The sequence below is a fragment of the Coregonus lavaretus genome (assembly GCF_964263955.1).
Source record: "Coregonus lavaretus genome assembly, chromosome: 3".
Classification (NCBI taxonomy): Eukaryota; Metazoa; Chordata; class Actinopteri; order Salmoniformes; family Salmonidae; genus Coregonus; species Coregonus lavaretus.
This window is the reverse complement of record NC_139990.1, coordinates 63,825,876-63,846,602: the sequence shown is the minus strand read 5'-3', so window position 1 is coordinate 63,846,602 and position 20,727 is coordinate 63,825,876. Positions and strand designations below refer to the sequence as shown.

The 20,727-nt window shown below is 44.8% G+C and overlaps 1 protein-coding gene across 1 annotated transcript in view; it reads right to left on the bottom strand.

Moving 5' to 3' along the window:
- LOC311110749 (platelet endothelial aggregation receptor 1-like) overlaps positions 1-20,727 on the bottom strand; it is a gene marked incomplete at its 5' end in the record, with an annotated part of 40,682 nt that overhangs the window by 5,063 nt on the left and 14,892 nt on the right. Inside the window, 13 exons of the mRNA XM_084153310.1 lie at positions 97-243; positions 529-631; positions 982-1,145; positions 1,609-1,729; positions 1,916-2,090; positions 2,270-2,476; positions 2,711-2,853; positions 3,025-3,130; positions 4,544-4,790; positions 7,611-7,703; positions 7,927-8,027; positions 8,129-8,230; positions 9,134-9,244. Coding sequence (XP_084009436.1) covers positions 97-243; positions 529-631; positions 982-1,145; positions 1,609-1,729; positions 1,916-2,090; positions 2,270-2,476; positions 2,711-2,853; positions 3,025-3,130; positions 4,544-4,790; positions 7,611-7,703; positions 7,927-8,027; positions 8,129-8,230; positions 9,134-9,244 — 1,820 coding nt within the window. The remainder of the gene's footprint in view (positions 1-96; positions 244-528; positions 632-981; positions 1,146-1,608; positions 1,730-1,915; positions 2,091-2,269; positions 2,477-2,710; positions 2,854-3,024; positions 3,131-4,543; positions 4,791-7,610; positions 7,704-7,926; positions 8,028-8,128; positions 8,231-9,133; positions 9,245-20,727) is intronic.

Here is a 20,727-nt window from a genome sequence, read left to right as displayed (position 1 = left end):
GAGATTATGATGATGCATAACAATTTAGCAACTTAACATTCAACATAGCATTTTCTACTTATTCATAAAGGCAACAATATCATTTTCTGTACTCACTATGTTGACAGGTGGGTCCCCAGTAACCGGGGCGACAGACGCAGGCACCGCTGTGTGGCAGACAGGTGGCGCTGTTCTGACAGAAGCAGCTCTGGTTACAGCGACGTCCCCATGAACCCTCTGGGCATGTCTGGGCACAGCGGGCACCTAGGAGAGAGAGGCACAAACAAGACAGACAGACAGAGAGCGAGAGAGAGACACACAGAGAGAGAGAGACACACAGAGAGAGAGAGACACACACAGAGAGAGAGAGAGAGACACACAGAGAGAGAGAGAGAGAGAGAGAGAGAGACACACAGACAGACAGACAGACAGACAGACAGACAGGGAGAGAGAGAGAGAGAGATTAAAACCTGTAGATCACATTGGACTGACTAATTTCCAGGTCCACATCCAAGCTGGTACAAACTCAACGGGGGCGTCTGTGCTTACCAGTCCACCCTGGCAGACACTGGCACTGCCCGCTGGCACCCTGGCAGCCGTCTGCGTGGAGGCAGTCACACCTCTTCAGGCAGCCTGGCCCGAACGTGCCCATCTGTACAGCAAAGACATGCCAACAGCGAAAGCATCGTCAAGGGAATTCCTGAACCATTTGGCCAGCACAGTCAAGAGTCAAGCAAATACTTTGGCAAGATACACTGTAAATGCATCATAGCTGGCAGATTAATCTCATTGAGGAAAAGGAGGACTGAAGATAAGGGGTAGTCCAGAATATAGGTTTATGGATGCACAGAATGAGCTACAGTAAAGAGATAAAGACAGTGATTATAGTGTGAGTAACATTACTAATCTATGCATTGAAAAAAATCACATTAGGCCTATGTTATGTTAGATTATGTTACATTTTAACAAACGTTATAGCTACAGTATTACACTGGCACTTACGGGGCATGGTTGGTCGCACAGGGGCCCCTGCCAACCTGGAGTACAAGTGCAGGATCCGTCTGCTGGGTTACACAATGCCCCATTGGCGCACTGGCACGTGGCGTTGCAGCCAGGGCCCCAGGTGCCCTTAGAGCAGGGTATGGAGCAGTACCGCCCTCGCCAGCCTGGAGAGAAACAGATACGGACATATTGTAGAGGAATCATACATGTCTGTGTCTGTCAGCCTGTATGTTTGTCTAACGGTCTTTCTGTAAAGAGGAGCAGCCATTTTGGAACAAAATACAAGTCTGCTTCTGAGACCTACGGCTTGATTCAATCTGTATCGCTGAAGTTCAGTGTTACAGCGTCACTGAAATTTAAAGGGAATGTTCCCACGTTAGCGGTGACTGCATTCACGGTAAACGGTGCATATTTTGGCTCAATAGGAAATTACGTTTAAATTTAGATCGTGCAATTTGTAACGCTTCAGCGATACAGATGGAATCGAGCCCTAACTGACTTGTTCATACAATAAGGTAGCCACAGACATACACACCGTTGAGTATGTCTGTGTGTTTGTTTGTCCCATCTGAGTAGAGATATTATGACTATTATCTGTCAGTCAGACTGTCTCTATCAGTGACTCACCCTCTTTGCAGAAGCAGGTCCCATCAATTGGAGAGCAGTCCACTGAGTTGGAGCAGGAGCACTCCAGAGAGCAGTTCTTCCCATAGGTACCACTCTTACAGGGACTCTCACAGTGAACACCCTACGCAACAGACATAAGCAGGTTATAACAGCTCACAACAGCAGAAAAGCAGAATATATGAAGTATGAGTATACATTTCTGCATGCATGTATATTATCTTAAGTAAATAACCCAAATAAATGATACTTTAGTTATTGTCAGTGCCATCCTGTGCCCCATTCAGTTCTGCCCGTCCTAATCACTCACCGTGTACCCAGGGGTACAGTGGCAGCGCCCGCTCACACTGTCACACACCCCTCCGTTGACACACAGGCAGGGCTCCAGGCAACCATGGCCGTAGTAACCACGGGAGCAGGTCTCGTTGCAGTAAAGCCCCGCCCAGCCTGGCTGGCACGTGCACTCGCCTTTCAGTGGGTGACAGCTGGCCAATGTACAGAGGAAAATATGGTCACATGGGTGAGTACAATTAATACGGAATTAAACTAATCTAAGAATTATAAACAACAAAATCATTTAAAAACTATTATGGGTTTGTGTGTGTGTATGTGTGTGAGTTGTTATGTGTGGCAATGTGTGTGTGTACCCTTTGTTGATCCATACCTGAGTGTGTGTGTGTCGTGGCAGAGGCAGGTGCGTTCACAGTGAAGGCCATAGGTGCCGTGCGTACACATCCTCTCTCTGCACTGGGGTCCTTTGAAGCCAGACTCACACAGACAGCCTCCGTCTATGTTATAGCAGCGAGCCCCGTTGGCACAGTCACACAAACCCTTACAGTCCCGCCCGTAACTACCCACCTGACACTCCTCACTGCACCTGTGGAGATACAACACATACACACAAATCAGGACATGCTCCGAAACCAAAGTGGAATAAGATATCTCTGGCTTGAACTGTATCAGAAACTATTCTATATGTATCTTATTTAATATTATGAATGAAAGATACATGAACTGTATGATATAAACAACTTAGACCCAACCATGGGTGCAGGTTGAGTATATTGCAAATATATGTCTCTACTGCAGTGAGTTAGATAAACACACACACCTGTTTCCAGTGAAGCCTTCAGCACACTGGCACTGGCCTGTCTCAGGGTCGCAGTGGCCCCTGTTGTGACAAACACACTCCTGGGCACAGTTAGGACCAAACCTGCCCTCTGCACAGCGCTCTGTACACACCTCACCCTGAGAGAGATGGAGAGATAGAGAGAGAGAGGAAAGAAAGAGAAATAGAGAGAGTGAACATAGTACGATGACATTAAAACAGGGATCAGATTGATAACCTCAAAAGACAAAGATTTCCATGTTGACCCACTGATGCTGTGTTTGAGTCAGTGTAGGGATCAGGAAACGTACCGTCCACCCAGGGGGGCACGCACAGATCCCCTTCCCCTGGCAGATGCCCCCGTTCTGGCATGGGCATCGCAGCGGGCATCGACTCCTTGGGCATGCCTTCTCACAGCTGAGGAACATGGAGGAAATAACTCTGAGTGGCAGGTCAACTCAGGTTGTGTAGAGATTTTAATTTAGGGTACAAGTTAAGGTGTTCCTATCTTTTTCAATTTAGTGGAATCTCTTTGCGACACAGTGCATAAACATACAGAGAAAGTTGTTTAAGGACAAATAAAATGACTGCATTGCAACAAATACTCAACTGTACACGGTAGAATTTATCAGTAGTGGTACATTGCCAAACACTTCTACTATTTCTTATAGTCAAAGTGCCACACACCAAAAAAAGGCTTCAGAAAAGGCATTCTGTGACCCAGGAAACAAAACTTCAACAAAGTTTTAACATCATTACGTAGATAATTTTATGAGTATGAACACTGTGTGGTTCAAAACTTGTAAAAGTTGCATATTGCTTAAATATTATAAATCAAAAGGTACAATTTCAAAATCATCGCGCATTTTGGGTAATTTCCTCTAGCAACATAATGAGGTTGCCATGTTAACCTTGTTACACAAGTTCCATTGTCCATGCTTGCAGAAGGCAATTTATGTACCGGACCGAAAAATCACGGAATAATACGAGGTAGGAAGCTGTTGAAAGGTGCTAAATAGATTTTTATCTCAGATACCAGAACAGCGCATTATGTAGCTGTCGGGACCTTGAATGTTTTGAGAGCTGTGTTAGCTAGCAAACGTTGTGCTGTCTTTAGTATGGCTAGCAGGCAAACGAAATGATGGCCTTGTAAGCTAAATACAGCTGCCAAAATGCCTTATACAGGTTCATCTGGATCAGTGAAGGACCGGTAACGTGTTGCTTGGGATTATGCACGGACGAACACCGAACGCACAAATAGTTATGTGTTTTGTGCGCCAGCGTGCAACAAAAGTAACCAAGGTGAAACATACCAATGTCGGAACGTTGCTAGGGATATTACCCAAGATGCGCTATGATTTCTTTGATTAAAAATAATACATTAAAGTGCAACTTTTACAAGTTTTGAACCACACAGTGTTCATATTCATAAGTTTATCTACTTAGTTGTTGATATTTTGCAGTTTTGCTTCCTAGGTCACGGAACAACACATTTTTGGTGGGTGGTCCTTGGACTATTAGAGTGCTGTGCGGTTTTCTGACATTGGCAGCTGCCTCATATAAAGAGTTTCCACTAATAGCTAGTGGTTCTCTACTCATCCTCAAGGGCATCTAAAACACAGGCTGTAACTAATGACTCATGCTCTAACCTAGTGTTTCAAGAGGGGCTCTTTTCCTGCATTGGTAGAATGGAATAAGGCCATAGGATATGGTATAACAATTAGTCTACTGCCCTCACATTTTGTCTTTCCAACCTTAACATACAATTTACTTTATATTTATACATATAGCTGTAGGCCTATTTGAGAGAGTGTTACTTCTACTACTCACAATGTCCCAGTGAAACTTTCTCGACACAGGCACTCTCCGGTCACTTTATCACAGGAACCCCCAGTTCCACACTGGCACTTCTGAAGACAGCCCTTGCCAAAGGTGCCTGGTGGGCAGGGGTCCTCACAGCGGCGCCCAATGTAGCCTGGAGGACACTGGCAGGTACCGGTCACAGGATTGCACAGGCCACCGTTCTCACACTTACACAGCTGACCACAACCTGGACCCCAGTGTTTGTCATCGCAGGCTGGAAGACACACACAGTCACAGATGATAACAGACACATCAAAAAATAAACCCCATGCAACAAAATATATGTAATCATATAAATGTATGGATAAACCAGTGGACTAGTGGACCAGTGTACAATGTTTTCCATCTGATATCTCTGAAGGAGGTTTTCCTTATATTAACCTAACCTGATGTAGTTGCACGGTGATACACTGTATACTGTATGTGATTTCATTGCAATGCACATGAACAAAAACAAATCCAATTAAATTCTATTCTATTTGGACCACTGGGACTGTCATGTTTCAACCCAAAAACAACAGCACAGGAACCAGAGTAGATGACAATGGTAAAGATCACTCCCCCAGGGACAATATATCTATCCATGTATAGTCATGAATTTCCAACAAACAGAGACATAGTCAGTGTCCAACTCTAGCCCTACTAGCTCATGAATCTCATGTTACCGACTTGTGATTCACGATTGACAGGGCGATTTGCATGGAGCCAACAAGATGGATGAGGTTAAAATTGGGAATTTTACAGTGGCCTTTCGGGATGGCTCTGGTGGTTATCGCCAACCGGTGAATCGCACAAGGTTTGGATTTCAATCAGAGTTAAAGAGCGTCAGGGGGATCATTCCTGATTCCATGAAAACCAGGATCCCACATGGACACACACTGACTCCTCCAATGTCTCATCAATAACGCGGACTGACTGGGGCACAAACCCCATTCAAGGGAAAAAAAGATATCCAATCCAAGTGATGATCTCACTAACTATCATGATGACAACCATTCAATGATGGATTGATACTTCATTGTCTCATTGAGGTTTGTGGGGAATGACATACAGTGTGAATGATCACAAACAAATCGTACTGTTCTATATGGATTCTAGTGTGCTTGCTTCAGTCACAACTACTACTGCAGTTATACTACTACTACTTCCACTATGATAAAAATCATTTTAGTCAGCTGAAGCAAGCACACACATTTTCTACAGGAACTGTACCTTTTCTACGTAGTTTATAATGAGATCTTCCACCCACCTCTCTTTCCTTCAGTAACATACAGTGTGTACTGTGTCACCGTTTCAAGCAGGACTTCTTTGACAATTAAATGGAGGGTACAGTATGGCCAAATTAGGGTTTAGAGTGAAAACTACCACATAGCAGAGACATGTTTATTACTCTAACTCAGAACAGGACCCTTTTCTATTTTCTTTGTTTAAATGAATCAAACATTTACTCATTCCGTGTGGGCGAGAGACGCTGAGAGGTTGCAGTTCGAGTGTGTGTCACATTGAGTTATGGGAAGCTCAGCTGGAGCAGCAATAATGTTTACACAGGCGTTCTCCAGGACGGCAATGGAGATTTAGTAAAGGACCTGCAGTTTACTAGTCCTTCTACTATCTGCTATCATAGTCCAGGCCTGACAAGGCCAGCCATGAGTGTGGGTGAGTGAAACGTGATGGATTGGACACCTAGGCTTTGAATAGCTGTGCTAGGACCAGCTGGCTGTGCCCAAGCCTCTGCACTTACCCAATTTATAACAGAACCCAGACCTGTTCTCACAGAAATGGTCCATATGTTTGTTTATATCTGATCAAGGTTCTAAAGTGACATTTTTTCGATTGATGCGCTCTTTAAAATGGCAAGTCTCCATTGTTCTGTAAATGGAATGCATTAAGATATGGTGGGAAAATTCCTCTCTTTCCCCAAGTGTATTGTCCGAGTGGTGGTGGAGGTCTCGTCTGCATCCAACAGCAGCATTATCTCCCACATATCTAACTGAACCACATCCAGTCCTTCTTTCCCCCACACCCTTCTAGAGTATATCACTCTGTTCTTAAGCATCAAAACTCAACCAGTCATCTTTTCTGTATCTAAACCCCCCAACATCACCCAACATAAACTATTCCATCACAATCTCTCTTCCCCAACGACCTCTTATTAAACTACATTTATTTAATCTCTATCTTCCTCTCTCGTTGTCTCTGTCCACTTCTCTCTCTCTCTGTCTCTAGCGCTCTCCCTCTTCCTCTGTCTTTCTCTCAGCTCTCAGTGCTAAACCTCATCCTCTCTCTCATTTCCCACAGCTAGCTCAACACACAGGCATCTAAGTGTCAGCTCTCACTCTGCCAGTGAGCTTTATTATAGGCCTCAGCAGTATGGTGCCAAGGCCAGCACTCGTTTACCCAGAGAGAGAAGGAGAGTGAGGAAAAATAGGGAGAGGGGTAACATTTTCCATTTGCCCTTCCCATCATCCCCTCTGAAGGCATCATACACCACCAGCTTAAGTTAAGCCCTCTATTCAGCACTGTACTAGTGACCTGGTTGAGTTCAGAAGAACACTGGCATTGATTAACTGGGAGTTTCTGGGTTAATAAAATGTTTCTGGGATAAATAAAATGTAAAACATTAATAATGTGCTAAGATAAAGCTATTTTAATTAATATGCAACTATACATTTTTTTGCATTTGATTCCAAAAGTGTATACTTGCAGAATACGGAAAATATTGATTTACATCCCGGGTCCTGGGTCTAAGCATGCAGTATACGCAGTATACACTGTTACATACTTGATGTAGTACAAAATGGCAAGTGGCAGGAAGGGGAGGGAGTGGGACATAGTGTCCTCCTGGTCTAATAAACTGTTTTCTGGGCTGTGGCTTACTTCAATGACGCATCACTGTTTATTTGGTAATGGTCCCTTGCTGTTTCCATTGGAAAGCCCTATGTGTGACTGAGTGTTGTGTGTGAGGATCAGTGTTTGAGTAATGGTCACCTGTCATATCCTGCAGTGTGTGTGTGTGTGTGTTGATGTAACGCACCACTGGAGCAGTCGTCGTCACGCCAGCCTCCCTCACACTGGCAGCGGTCTGGAGCAACACATCTCCCATGGACACACTCCTTAGTACAGCGGGCTAGTGATGAAAAACACACACAAACACACTCTTTAGTAGACTAGAAGGTCATGCATGTCTACTCTCCAGAATGTAACCAACTCAGCAACCAAGCACAAAATAGGATGAATTCTAGAAATCAATGGCAAAATATGTCTATATTTAATTAATTGAAATGCTACTGATGAATCTTCTAAGTTAGCTTTGATATGGAAATAAAGAAAAGCTATGGCGTTAAACTTACGGACACATTTGTCTCTGCTCTCGTAGTAGCCAGGGCAACACTGGTACCTCCGGCGGTAGTCCATCTTCACCGCCTGTCTGTATGCTGTCTTATAGGTGATCCTGGCCAACACAAAGTCAAATAGAGAATACTTCCTGTTACCCCCTGACCTTATGGACAGAACCAGGAAGTAGACAGGAAGTGAGTCGGCAGACTGTGTTACCTGTGACGGGTGCATCTGTAGGAGGTGCGTGGCTCAGAGCAAGGTTCCTCTGTCACCTGGTCATAAGGGTGGGCGTACGACTCCTTCACTGAGGTTGTGAAGCTGCATGAAAGGACAAAATGTACTCAAGACATAATAATAGGCAAATGCAATACATTGACAGAACGGACTGTGGGGTTCTATTTTCTCATAACTGGATGGGATGACTAACTTACAAAGAATGCATTAATGATTAAAGCATAAAAGGTTTATACTGTACTGATATGAATTGTTTCACATAACAGGCTGTGATTCATGTGAGGAACGTTAGGGGCTAGGATGAGATAAAACTTGTATTTCTTATAGATAAGACTTGTATTTCTCACAGATACGAACACTGCCTCTTTGTTGTCTGTGAACCGTCCTTGAACGTAGTACAGTGGAATGGTGTCTTTTGGGTGCTGACTCCACAGGTTGTTATGATAAAAACTTATGCCTGGCAACAGTGTGCAACAAGTGGAGAGCCAAGAGGCTGGGACTAGCCTGTGCGCCAACGGATTGGCTGAGTAAGTCTAAACCACGCTCAGTCTCTACTCTGATTGGCCAGCAGGGAGTGGGAAATATCTCTGTCAGAGTATTTGAAGAAGAACCTGTAACAATGGATTAGTTCTCTGTCTGCCCTGCGTGGTATTTCAGTGAGACGTATACGAACCAACATACTTATCATACATACATTTTGCATATAATAAATTTAGCTTGGATTGAATATCTCTTTGATTATGTTTTCTCTTATTCCAATACCAGATTTGAATTACGCAATTTCTAACAGGACCCATCATGGTCTAGAGTTGAGACAACCTGAAGTTCATATTTTGAGCCAAGTGCTACATATTCAATGATAAGTGCAACAACGAACAACAAGTTAGTTATACTTCTACTTCTTTCTCACACACTAAACAGTATAAACAAAAAATGTGCTCTCTTCTATTCTGGTACAATGAAATGACATGAGCTACACTGACTTACCTCTCCCATAGGCTACACACGTTGGGATCCCTTGGGTTCAGAGACCAGGACAGGCCAATCAGAACACTCAGAACCAGCAGGACGGTACAGGTCTGCAGTGACTGCATGGTCCTGAGGAGAGAAAGGGAGGAAAAAGGTTATGGAGGATATTTATAATGCCTATCCATGGGAGAAATATCAGTGATAATAGGCTATAGATCGAAAGCATGAGGACCGACATTTGAGGAGAGGGTTATTAAGGATCAGGTTATTAGCAGGAAAGGGGACAATCAAATACCTATCTTTTTTATTTTCTTATTAAACAGCTAATCAAATCATACTGGCTTGGCTACTTGTCCGCTTTTAGCCCACCATCTGAATTACAAAGATATCAAACACTTCATATTGTAAAGAATATTAACATTTATCTGAAACCTTCCCGTAGTTTCAGTCCAAGGGGAATCTAATGATATTCTCAGCACCTATAAAGCATGGTAAGTATTACACCTTGTAAAAGAGTTCATTAAACACGAAGCAGAGGTAAGGCAGCGGGCCAGCATTGAGCCGTTTACCCAAACCCTCCCCGTCGCGCACCCTATTCTCCCCATATGGCAACTTAGAACAGAGGAATCTGAGCAGTGGTGTAGAGTATTTAAGTAAACATACTTTAAGGTACTACTTAAGTAGTTTTTTGGGGTATCCGTACTTTACTATTTATATTTTTGACTACTTTTACTATGTTCCTAAAGAAAATTATGTACCTTTTACTCCATACATTTTCCCTGACACCCAAAAGTACTTACATTTTGAATGCTTAGCAGGACAGGAAGATTGTCCAATTCACACACTAATCAAGATCCCTGGTCATCCCTACTGCCTCTGATCTGCCGGACTCACTAAACACAAATGCTTCGTTTGTAAATGATGTCTGGAGTTGGAGTGTGCCCCTGGCTATCCGAAAAAAATAAAATAAAACATTGTGCCATCTGATTTTCTTAATATAAGGAATTTGAAATGATTTAGTATATTTTAGCAATTACATTTACATTTTATCCTTAAGCATATTTAAAACCAAATACTTTTAGACTTTTACTCAAGTAGTATTTTACTGGGTGACTTTCACTTTTACTAGAGTCATTTTCTTTGAAGGTATCTTTACTTTTACTCAAGTATGACAATTGGGTACTTTTTCCACCACTGAATCTGAGAGAGTGATAAAGAGCGAGTGAACGAGCGAGAGAGAGAGAGACAGAAATGGATTGGAGGGAGGAATGCGACTTCAGCTACCATCCTAGCTATTATCAATCAGAGCTGGAGAGAAGACCACACTCTTCCGCCATGTCCCCTTCCACACTCACACACCATCTGGATCCAATCAAAACGCAGACCCAGGGGAACGCCTAGTGATGGGGACCGGAGCAGGCTCTCAGGGAGCGGCAGGGAGGCCGGCACAGAGAAAGTGGTATTTTTCCCCCAAAACTCCCATGGACATTTTGGGAAGTTCAGGAACACTATAGCATGGGTCGACTGAAGGGCCATTCCCCTCATCGTGGGAAAGGGACGGTCTTTGGAGGATGGACTGATGTTGACATAGAATTGGTCAAGGCTATTTATTCCCTTCTGTTTTTGTAATAAGTCCCCATGACAGAGTTAGTGTACTATAGCTTCTCATGTCACCAACGAGCATGAAATAAAGAGCTTGGGGTATTCAACTATTTCTATGACTATTCCAAAGAAGATATTTAGTAATTGGTTCAGTCAAGCAAAGAGAGGAACAACAAGGCCTAGGCCTAGCCCTTCACAAGGTCTCTTCCTCCCCTCACAACGTAAGGGTGTGGTTCTTCAACAATGCCATGCTAGGATCCCTTTTAGGGGCTTCAGCCAAAGCATTTTCATAATCAAAGTAACAAATAAACTGCAGCCACACCCCAGCAGTCACACTAAACCTACAGCTGTAGCTATGAGTTGATTTGGCAAATGCTCCCTGTAACATAAATCATGTACATTCACTGATCTGCTGCTTTTGATATATCACCCCTTACAACCCTCCTGTCTTCTGTGTCAGGAGATAATTGTCAGAATGCGACGGTGAAATGCGGTAGGCGAAGTCAAACGCAGGACACAGAGCTTACTGGAAACGTACTTTACTTGAAAGTAACCAGAGAAGAAAACAATCTCCATACAAGGAGGAAAAACAACCCGCACACTAACACTGCCGATGACAAATACAATAATACACAACACACAATAAACGACAAGAGGGTTAAATAGGGAATACAATACAACGTAATGGGAAACAGGTGTACACAATCAGGACAAAACAAGTCAAACACCGAAACATAGATCGGTGGCAGCTAGTACTCCGGGGACGACGAACGCCGAAGCCTGCCCGAGCAAGGAGGAGGAGCAGCCTCGGCTGATTCCGTGACAATAATACACATTCTGGCACACACTCTTAACGCCTTAAAAAGCTGCACCACTAAAACAGAATTTTACAAGAACAGGCGTATGGTTTTTATTAAGAGGAGCAATCGACATTAGCAGCCACTTTATTGGACTGGGGTAAATATTTTCGAGATCGGCGCTCGCCTTTTGACGCCTGATGGCCCGCTGCAGATGGACGTGCGCAGCGTTCCAAGTTTCTTCCGAGCGCCGAAACCACTCGTCCACCGCAGGGGCTTCGGTCTGGCTCTGATGCCAAGGTGCCAGAACCGGCTGATACCCTAACACACACTGGAAAGGCGTAAGGTTAGTGGACGAATGGCGGAGGGAGTTTTGGGCTATCTCTGCCCAGGGAATATATCCCGACCACTCCTCTTGCCGGTCCTGGCAATATGACCTCAGAAACCTACCCACATCCTGGTTAACTCTCTCCACCTGCCCATTACTCTCGGGGTGAAAACCTGAGGTAAGGCTAATCGAGACCCCCAGACGTTCCATAAATGCCCTCCAGACTCTAGAGGTGAACTGGGGACCCCGATCAGACACTATATCCTCAGGCACCCCATAGTGTCGGAAGACGTGTGTAAACAGGGCCTCAGCAGTTTGTAGGGCAGTAGGGAGACCTGGCAGGGGAATGAGACGGCAGGCTTTAGAAAACCGATCCACAACGACCAAGATCGTAGTGTTCCCCTGGGAGGGGGGAAGGTCCGTGACAAAATCCACCGATAGGTGAGACCACGGCCGTTGTGGAACGGGTAGGGGTTGTAACTTCCCCCTGGGCAGGTGTCTAGGTGCCTTACACTGGGCGCACACCGAGCAGGAGGAAACATAAACCCTCACGTCCTTAGCTAAGGTTGGCCACCAGTACTTCTCACTAAGGCAGTGCACTGTCCGACCAATACCCGGATGACCAGAGGAGGGTGACGTGTGAGCCCAGTATATCAAACGGTCGCGAACTTCGAGCGGCACGTACCTCCGACCCTCTGGACACTGTGGAGGAGTAGGGTCGGAACGTAACGCCCGCTCTATTTCCGCATCCACCTCCCACACCACCGGTGCCACTAAACAAGACTCCGGGAGTATGGGAGTGGGCTCAATGGACCTCTCCTCTGTGTCATATAGTCGGGACAGGGCGTCTGCCTTAGCGTTCTGGGACCCTGGTATATAGGTGAGCTTAAATACAAAACAGGAAAGAAACATTGACCACCTTGCCTGGCGAGGATTCAGCCTCCTCGCTGCCTGGATGTACTCCAGGTTACGATGGTCAGTCAGAATGAGAAAAGGGTGTTTAGCCCCCTCAAGCCAATGTCTCCACACCTTCAGGGCTTGAACCACAGCCAGCAGCTCCCTATCCCCCACGTCATAATTGCGCTCCGCCGGACTGAGCTTCTTAGAATAGAAAGCACAGGGGCGGAGTTTAGGTGGCGTACCCGAGCGCTGAGACAGCACAGCGCCGATCCCAGCCTCGGAAGCGTCCACCTCCACCTGGAATGCCAATGAGGGATCCGGATGCGCCAGCACCGGAGCCGAGGTAAACAGGTCCTTCAGACGTTTAAACGCCCTGTCCGCCTCAACTGACCACTGCAGGCGAACCGGACCCCCCTTTAGCAGAGAGGTAATGGGAGCTGCTACCTGTCCAAAGCCCCGGATAAACCTCCGATAGTAATTGGCAAAACCCAAGAAGCGCTGCACCTCCTTTACCGTGGTGGGAGTCTGCCAATTCTGGAAGAACATACATTTCTCCGCCTTCGCATACAGGTCATGCTCCAACAGTCTACCAAGCACTTGACGCACCAGGGACACATGCTGGCTCGTGTAGCGGAATATATTAGAATGTCATCAATATATACCACAACACCCTGCCCATGCAAGTCCCGGAAAATCTCGTCCACAAATTATTGGAAGACTGAAGGAGCATTCATTAACCCGTATGGCATGACGAGGTACTCATAGTGACCCGAGGTGGTACTGAATGCTGTCTTCCACTCATCTCCCTCCCTAATGCGCACCAGGTTGTACGCGCTCCTGAGATCCAATTTTGTGAAGAATCGCGCCCCGTGTAATGACTCCGTCATACTAGCAATCAGAGGGAGAGGATAGCTGTATTTGATGGTGATCTGATTTAGACCACGGTAATCAATACACGGGCGTAAACCCCCATCCTTCTTCTTCACAAAAAAGAAACTTGAGGAAGCAGGGGAAGTAGACGGCCGTATGTAACCCTGTCTCAAAGATTCGGTGACGTAGGTCTCCATAGCGGCCGTCTCCTCCTGAGACAGAGGATACACGTGACTACGTGGAAGCGCAGCGCCTACCTGGAGGTCTAATGCACAATCCCCCTGTCGATGAGGTGGTAATTGAGTCACCTTCTTCTTACTGAAGGCGAGAGCCAAATCGGCATCCTCAGGTGGAATGTGCAAGGTGGGAACTTGGTTCGGCCTTTCCACCGTCGTTGCCCCTACGGAAACGCCTACACACCGCCCAGTACACTGATCAGACCATTCCTGGAGAGCTCTCTGCTGCCATGAAATGTTGGGGTCATGAGCTGTTAACCAGGGAAGTCCCAACACCACAGGAAACTTAGGAGAATCAATCAAATACAACCGTACGATCTCCTCATGACCCTCCTGCGTTTTCATCCGGAGAGGCGCCGTGACCTCCCTAATCAAACCTGACCCCAACGGGCGGCTATCTAGGGCATGAATGGGGAAGGGCACATCAACAGGTACGATAGGAATCCCTAACTTATAGGTGAACTGGCGATCAATGAAATTCCCAGCTGCGCCTGAATCTACCTTATGCTGGGAGTGAGGAGAAACCTCGGGAAACACCACTTTAATACACATATGATCAGCAGAGAGCTCTGGGTGAGTTGGGTGCCTACTCACCTGGAATGACTCATCAGTGCGTCGCCCACTGCCTCGATTCCTAGGAGACCCTCCCCAGCACCGACCAGCAGTGTGTCCTCTGCGGCCACAGTTGGTGCAGGGGACGGCCTCCCTCCTGGTCTCCCTCCTGGTCTCCCTAGCACCAGCACCCCCGAGCTCCATAGGGGTCGGCTCGGAAGTGCTGGGGGATGGAATGGACGGCCCCGAATCCGGACGTCCGCGGGTAGCCAACAGGGTATCCAGGCGAATCGACATGTCCACCAGTTGGTCAAAGCTGAGGTTGGTGTCCCTGCAGGCCAATTCCCGACGCACGTCCTCCCTCAGGCTGCATCTGTAGTGGTCGATGAGGGCCCTCTCGTTCCATCCCGTGTTGGCAGCTAGCGTCCGGAAGTCCAGCGCGAACTCCTGCGCGCTCCTCCTCCCCTGTCTAAGATGGAATAGACGCTCACCCACCGCTATACCCTCTGGGGGATGATCGAATACTGCCCAGAAGCGGCGGGTGAACTCCGCATAGCTGACCGTAGCGGCGTCTATCCCACTCCATTCGGCGTTGGCCCATTCCAGCGCCTTGCCGGACAGACAGGAGATGAGGGCGGACACGCTCTCGTATCCCGAGGGCGCCGGGTGAATGGTTGCTAGGTAGAGTTCAACCTGGAGTAGGAAACCCTGACACCCGGCCGCGGTGCCATCATAAGCCCTTGGGAGCGATAGCCGAATCCCACTGGACTCCGGAGATGGAACGATGGGTATGGCTGATGGGGGTGGTATCGTAGGATGAGGTGTGGGCAAACCTCCACTCTCCCATCGCCTCAAGGTGTCCATCACCCCTTGGATGGTGGTGCCCAGGTGCTGGATCATGGCCTCTTGTTGGGTTACACGCTCCTCCAGTGCTCCCGTTGACGCGGACGATCCTGCTGAATCCATCGTGAAGGTGTGTTATTCTGTCAGAATGCGACGGTGAAATGCGGTAGGCGAAGTCAAACGCAGGACACAGAGCTTACTGGAAACGTACTTTACTTGAAAGTAACCAGAGAAGAAAACAATCTCCATACAAGGAGGAAAAACAACCCGCACACTAACACTGCCGATGACGAATACAATAACACACAACACACAATGAACGACAAGAGGGTTAAATAGGGAATACAATACAACGTAATGGGAAACAGGTGTACACAATCAAGACAAAACAAGTCAAACACCGAAACATAGATCGGTGGCAGCTAGTACTCCGGGGACGACGAACGCCGAAGCCTGCCCGAGCAAGGAGGAGGAGCAGCCTCGGCTGATTCCGTGACAATAATACACATTCTGGCACACACTCTTAACGCCTTAAAAAGCTGCACCACTAAAACAGAATTTTACAAGAACAGGCGTATGGTTTTTATTAAGAGGAGCAATCGACATTAGCAGCCACTTTATTGGACTGGGGTAAATATTTTTATTTACCTTTTTTCTTTTTAATTGAGCTTCATTAGACAAAGCCTTGAAACCACATGGGAATTCTTAAGTGCTGAGAAAGAGAGTGTCGGTTTAATGAGTGCAGACGTGAAGAGAGACAGAGTTCTGACTGAAGTTAAGGTCAGCGGCAGTTCACATTACATGTTTGGGTTACCTTTAAATTGAACGGTAGGTCGGTAGACATAACTGGTAAGTAGGTAGCAGACCCCTGCTCTGAGAGGTAAAAGGGTTCAGGTCCTCCCACCCAAAAAGTAGGCTTTTTTTTGCTACTCCACCCATACATGTGGGTTGATTATTGATTCCTGCCCAAGCCTTTCCTGCTGAGAGTACACTCTTATTAAATTCAGCTTTTTAGCTTTTTCCTCATCATCTTTTTTCCATCATCTTTTATAAAAATCAAGATTCTTCTTCTGTGTTGCTTCATGCAATCAACGTAAGATAAAAACATACACAGATGGCTAAATATATTTATTATGTTACACGTGATAAGTGTAGATGGACACCAGATTTGGCTCTACATATCTATTAGCTGTGGTCCAGGGTGTAGTCTGGTACAGGGTGTAGTCTGGACCAGAGCTACATCTCGATGTGCCTTGAATGGTACAGAGGTGGTTCTGGACCTCTAATGCTGCAGCCTGCACTAGAACGCTTTTGGGTTAGTTTCAATGAGCAAAGCAGACCATCTCAATTGGACTTTCATGTGGCCCAATAAAACAATAGAGGATAGGAATACACAGTATAACACACACACACACACACACACACACACGCACACACTTTCTAATACTTTCATTGACAGCTCATTTGTTTTTACATTTACATTTTAGTCATTTAGCAGACGCTCTTATCCAGAGCGACTTACAGGAGCAATTAGGGTTAAGTGCCTTGCTCAAGGGCACATCGACAGATTTTTCACCTAGTCGTCTCGGGGATTAGAACCAGCGACCTTTCGGTTACTGGCACAACGCTCTTAACCACCTGCCGCCCGGTAGCTTAGTTCTTAAAACGTTCTATGCACAAAATGAGTCCCATACGTTGAAACGAGTACAGAGAGACTATTTATAGTATCTGAGTATATTCGCTAATTCAATGGACTCGTCTTGGCTCACAATGTCAAGCGCCCCAGAACTAAACAAGTGGCCCACGCGTGTGCAGATCGTACCAACTGGAAAATGTCCTAATGTTTAAAAAGGCCCCACAATGCTTTTTCCAGAACTGCACAGTGACTTAAATGAAAACAAGGCCTAAATGAAAACAGATGTACTCGTGTCACATGAATCTTGCAAAACTGAGACACTCTTATGTATGTTATTAACATTCAATTTCAGTCATGAGTCTTGCAGAAGCCTCAGAAATGAGACTAAGGAAAAATATCTGATTTGGTTTCAACACATATGACAACCAACTGTGCAGATTGCATTCACAGTTCATTTAATGACAGCTCTGGAGGCTACTCACACAAACTTACTGAAACTCCATGCTCATCTTTTATTATTATTATTATAATTATTATAATTATTATAATTATTATTATTATTATTATTATTATTATTATTATTATTATTATATCATCTTTACCATCATTTGAACCATGCAATATGCATGCAATAGCGATTAATTCACATTTACTGAGCATCCTAAATCTTCTTGTCTTCCAAGACAATCCAGTCCTGAGTGGGGTGGGGTCTTAATGGTCGCTATTGGATAACAAGCTCCTTAAATAAGAGTAGAGAGTTTTTTTTTATACTGTCAGTAAATGGTGAAATCCTAGACACTGCACATGGCACTGTTTAAAATGTTGCTTGCCTTTTTCCCTCCCCTCTACTCCTCTCTCTCTTTGGGGTTGAAACGTTAATTTTGGTAGAAAATATGAGTCACTCTTTGGAACAGAGCGTTGCAAAGGAAAATACATTTGAGAGAAAAACACATTGGCTGTGGATTGGTGACAGAGCGAGAGAGAGAGAGAAAATAGAAAAGGAGAAGAGAGAGAGAGAGAGAGAGAGAGAGAGAGAGAGAGAGAGAGAGAGAGAGAGAGAGAGAGAGAGAGAGAGAGAGAGAGAGAGAGAGAGAGAGAGAGAGAGAGAGAGAGAGAGAGAGAGAGAGAGAGAGAGAGAGAGAGAGAGAGAGAGAAAGAAAGAAAGAGAGATAAATAAAGAGAGAGAGGGAGGAAAGGAGGGAGAAGGAGAGAGGGATGCCAAGCACAAGTTCAAGTTCACAGTAATTCCTCAAAGTTCCTCCTGGGAATCTCCTGGCATTGTAAAATGCTAGAATAATGTTACATGCTCAATAATATGAATACCATTTCATAATGCTTTCTTCTAAATGTCCAAATGTTCCAAGTTATTGAAGCCAAAGAAAGAAAAATAACACAGGAAAACAGTTTATTCACTTCAGTATTGCATTCTCCACGTGTGCACTGCACAAAAAAGATGGGCTAAGCGTCAACACATTGTAATGAGGTCGATATCAATTCAACAGCCAACTCCTATATATGATTCTATGATACTTATAATGTAATAAAAACCAATCAAAGGTCAATGTCACCAGCTGCACTGTTTTCATGATAGATTGTAGCTTCAGCTAAATCATATATGATTTTTCATGCATATCACTTAGGTAACGTGACAACCAAAACTTGTCAACATGATATAATTGACTGAATGCTTCTGATGGTCAATTCCCATGATTAGTGGTGTCAAAAGCGCCTTTTTAGGAAGAATATAACAATTTCAAGCTCTAGACTTTGTGTCATCAATTTACATATCAACAGTAAGAATAACAAATCCATAAATGTGCTCTCAAGCTGGCACTGACAGGCATTGCCAGTTGGAGTGAATAAGATGGAGAGCTTGATGTGTCACTCTAACCACAGCCTATAGTCCTGACTATGCAGCATTATACCCCACCCCCTCTCCCCCCATTAAAACACAGTTACTGTAAACTGGATATAAAACCCATAAGGAGGATTCGGCTCCTTCGACCACAGCTAGGCTGGCACACACTCCCTAGTCGCTGTAATACCACATGTTGGGTGGATGGGTGTGGGGGCGAAGGGAGTAGGCATCAACAACCCATTGGGAGAATGGGGACTTGATGGAACAACTACACACCACCCCACACCCAATATTTCAAATTCATACTTTCAGAAACATTAAGGTTTTTTGCAAATCAGAAATATACACTACCAGTCAAAAGTTTGTCTTTATTTTTTACAATGTTTTACATTGTAGAATAATAGTGAAGAAATCAAAACTATGAAATAACACATATGGAATCATGTAGTAACCAAAAAAGTGTTAAACAAATCAAAATCTATTTTATATTTGAGATTCTTCAAATAGACACCCTTTGCCTTGATGGCAGCTTTGTATACTCTTGGCATTCTCTCAACCAGCTTCATGAGGTAGTCACCTGGAATGCATTTCAATTAACAGTTGTGCCTTCTTAAAAGTTCATTTGTGGAATTTCTTTCCTTCTTAATGTGTTTGAGCCAATCAATTGTGTTGTGACAAGGTAGGGGGGTACACAGAAGATAGCCCTATTCAGTAAAAGATCAAGTCCATATGATGGTAAGAACAGCTCAAATAAGCAAAGAGAAATTACAGTCCATCATTACTTTAAGACATGAAGGTCAGTCAATATGGAAAACCATAAAGCGCTATGATGAAACTGCTCTCATGAGGACCGCCACAGGAATGGAAGACTCAGAGTTACCTCTGCTGCAAAGGATAAGTTCATTAGAGTTACCAGCCTCAGAAATTGCAGCCCAAATAAATGCTTCACAGAGTTCAAGTCACAGACACATCTCAACATCAACTGTTCAGAGGGGACTGTGTGAATCAGGCCTTCATGGTCAAATCGCTGCAAAGAAACCACTACTAAAGGACACCAATAATAATAAGATACCTGGTTGTGCCAAGAAACGCGAGCAATGGACATTAGACCGGTTCCAAATTTGAGATTTTTGGTTCCAACCGCCGTGTCTTTGTGAGACGTAGTGTAGGTGAACGGATGATCTCAGCATTTGTAGTTCCCACCGTAAAGCATGGGAGGAGGAGGTGTTATAGTATGGGGGCATTTATCCATTACATTTTTTTATTGTTTCTTGAACATGACACATTTTGGGGGTGTTTACAGTGAGGCTTTGTACATTAAGGGTGGTACCGAACCACGAGACTCATCCCCCACACACTGGAACATTCTGAGTGGAAAGTCTTCTATTGGCAGCTCATATGCTGTTGATGGTTGTCGTGGGATTTGCGTGACAAAGGGATGATATGGAGGGAAAGAGGAGGGGTTTGTCTTTTGGGGAGTTACTACTCGGAAGGCTGTATTTTGCTGAGTGAGCTTGGAGCTGCAGGGTGTGCTGTCCGTAGGATTAATGCCAATGAACTATGAGTTCTTGAACTTTGACCTTTGACCTGAGAGAAAAACAAACACCTTTAACATTTGGGTGTCTGCTTCTTTTGTCTTCCTTTTATAGACAAGTTAAAATTGTTATTCTATCTCAGCAAATCTGTTTGATGCTTTCCTTTTGCTGAATGTTCTCGAAAAAGCACAGACGTAAACATTTTGGATGCGATTCAACACACACAGCCTCTTCAATACAGTGACATATGCTTAATGGTGTCTGCCAATCTATGCTAGGGTTTGAGTCATAGAACATCTCTCTAATGCTTCCTTAAATCAGGGTAGTTGCTATGAAAAAACAAATAAAATGGTCCCTATGTCAACTGTATGTCATCCCTATGTCTAATGTCCTCAATCATAATGTTGTACTTCATGCTCTTTTCTTATTTTCTTCATGTTGTCTCTTTAACTCAA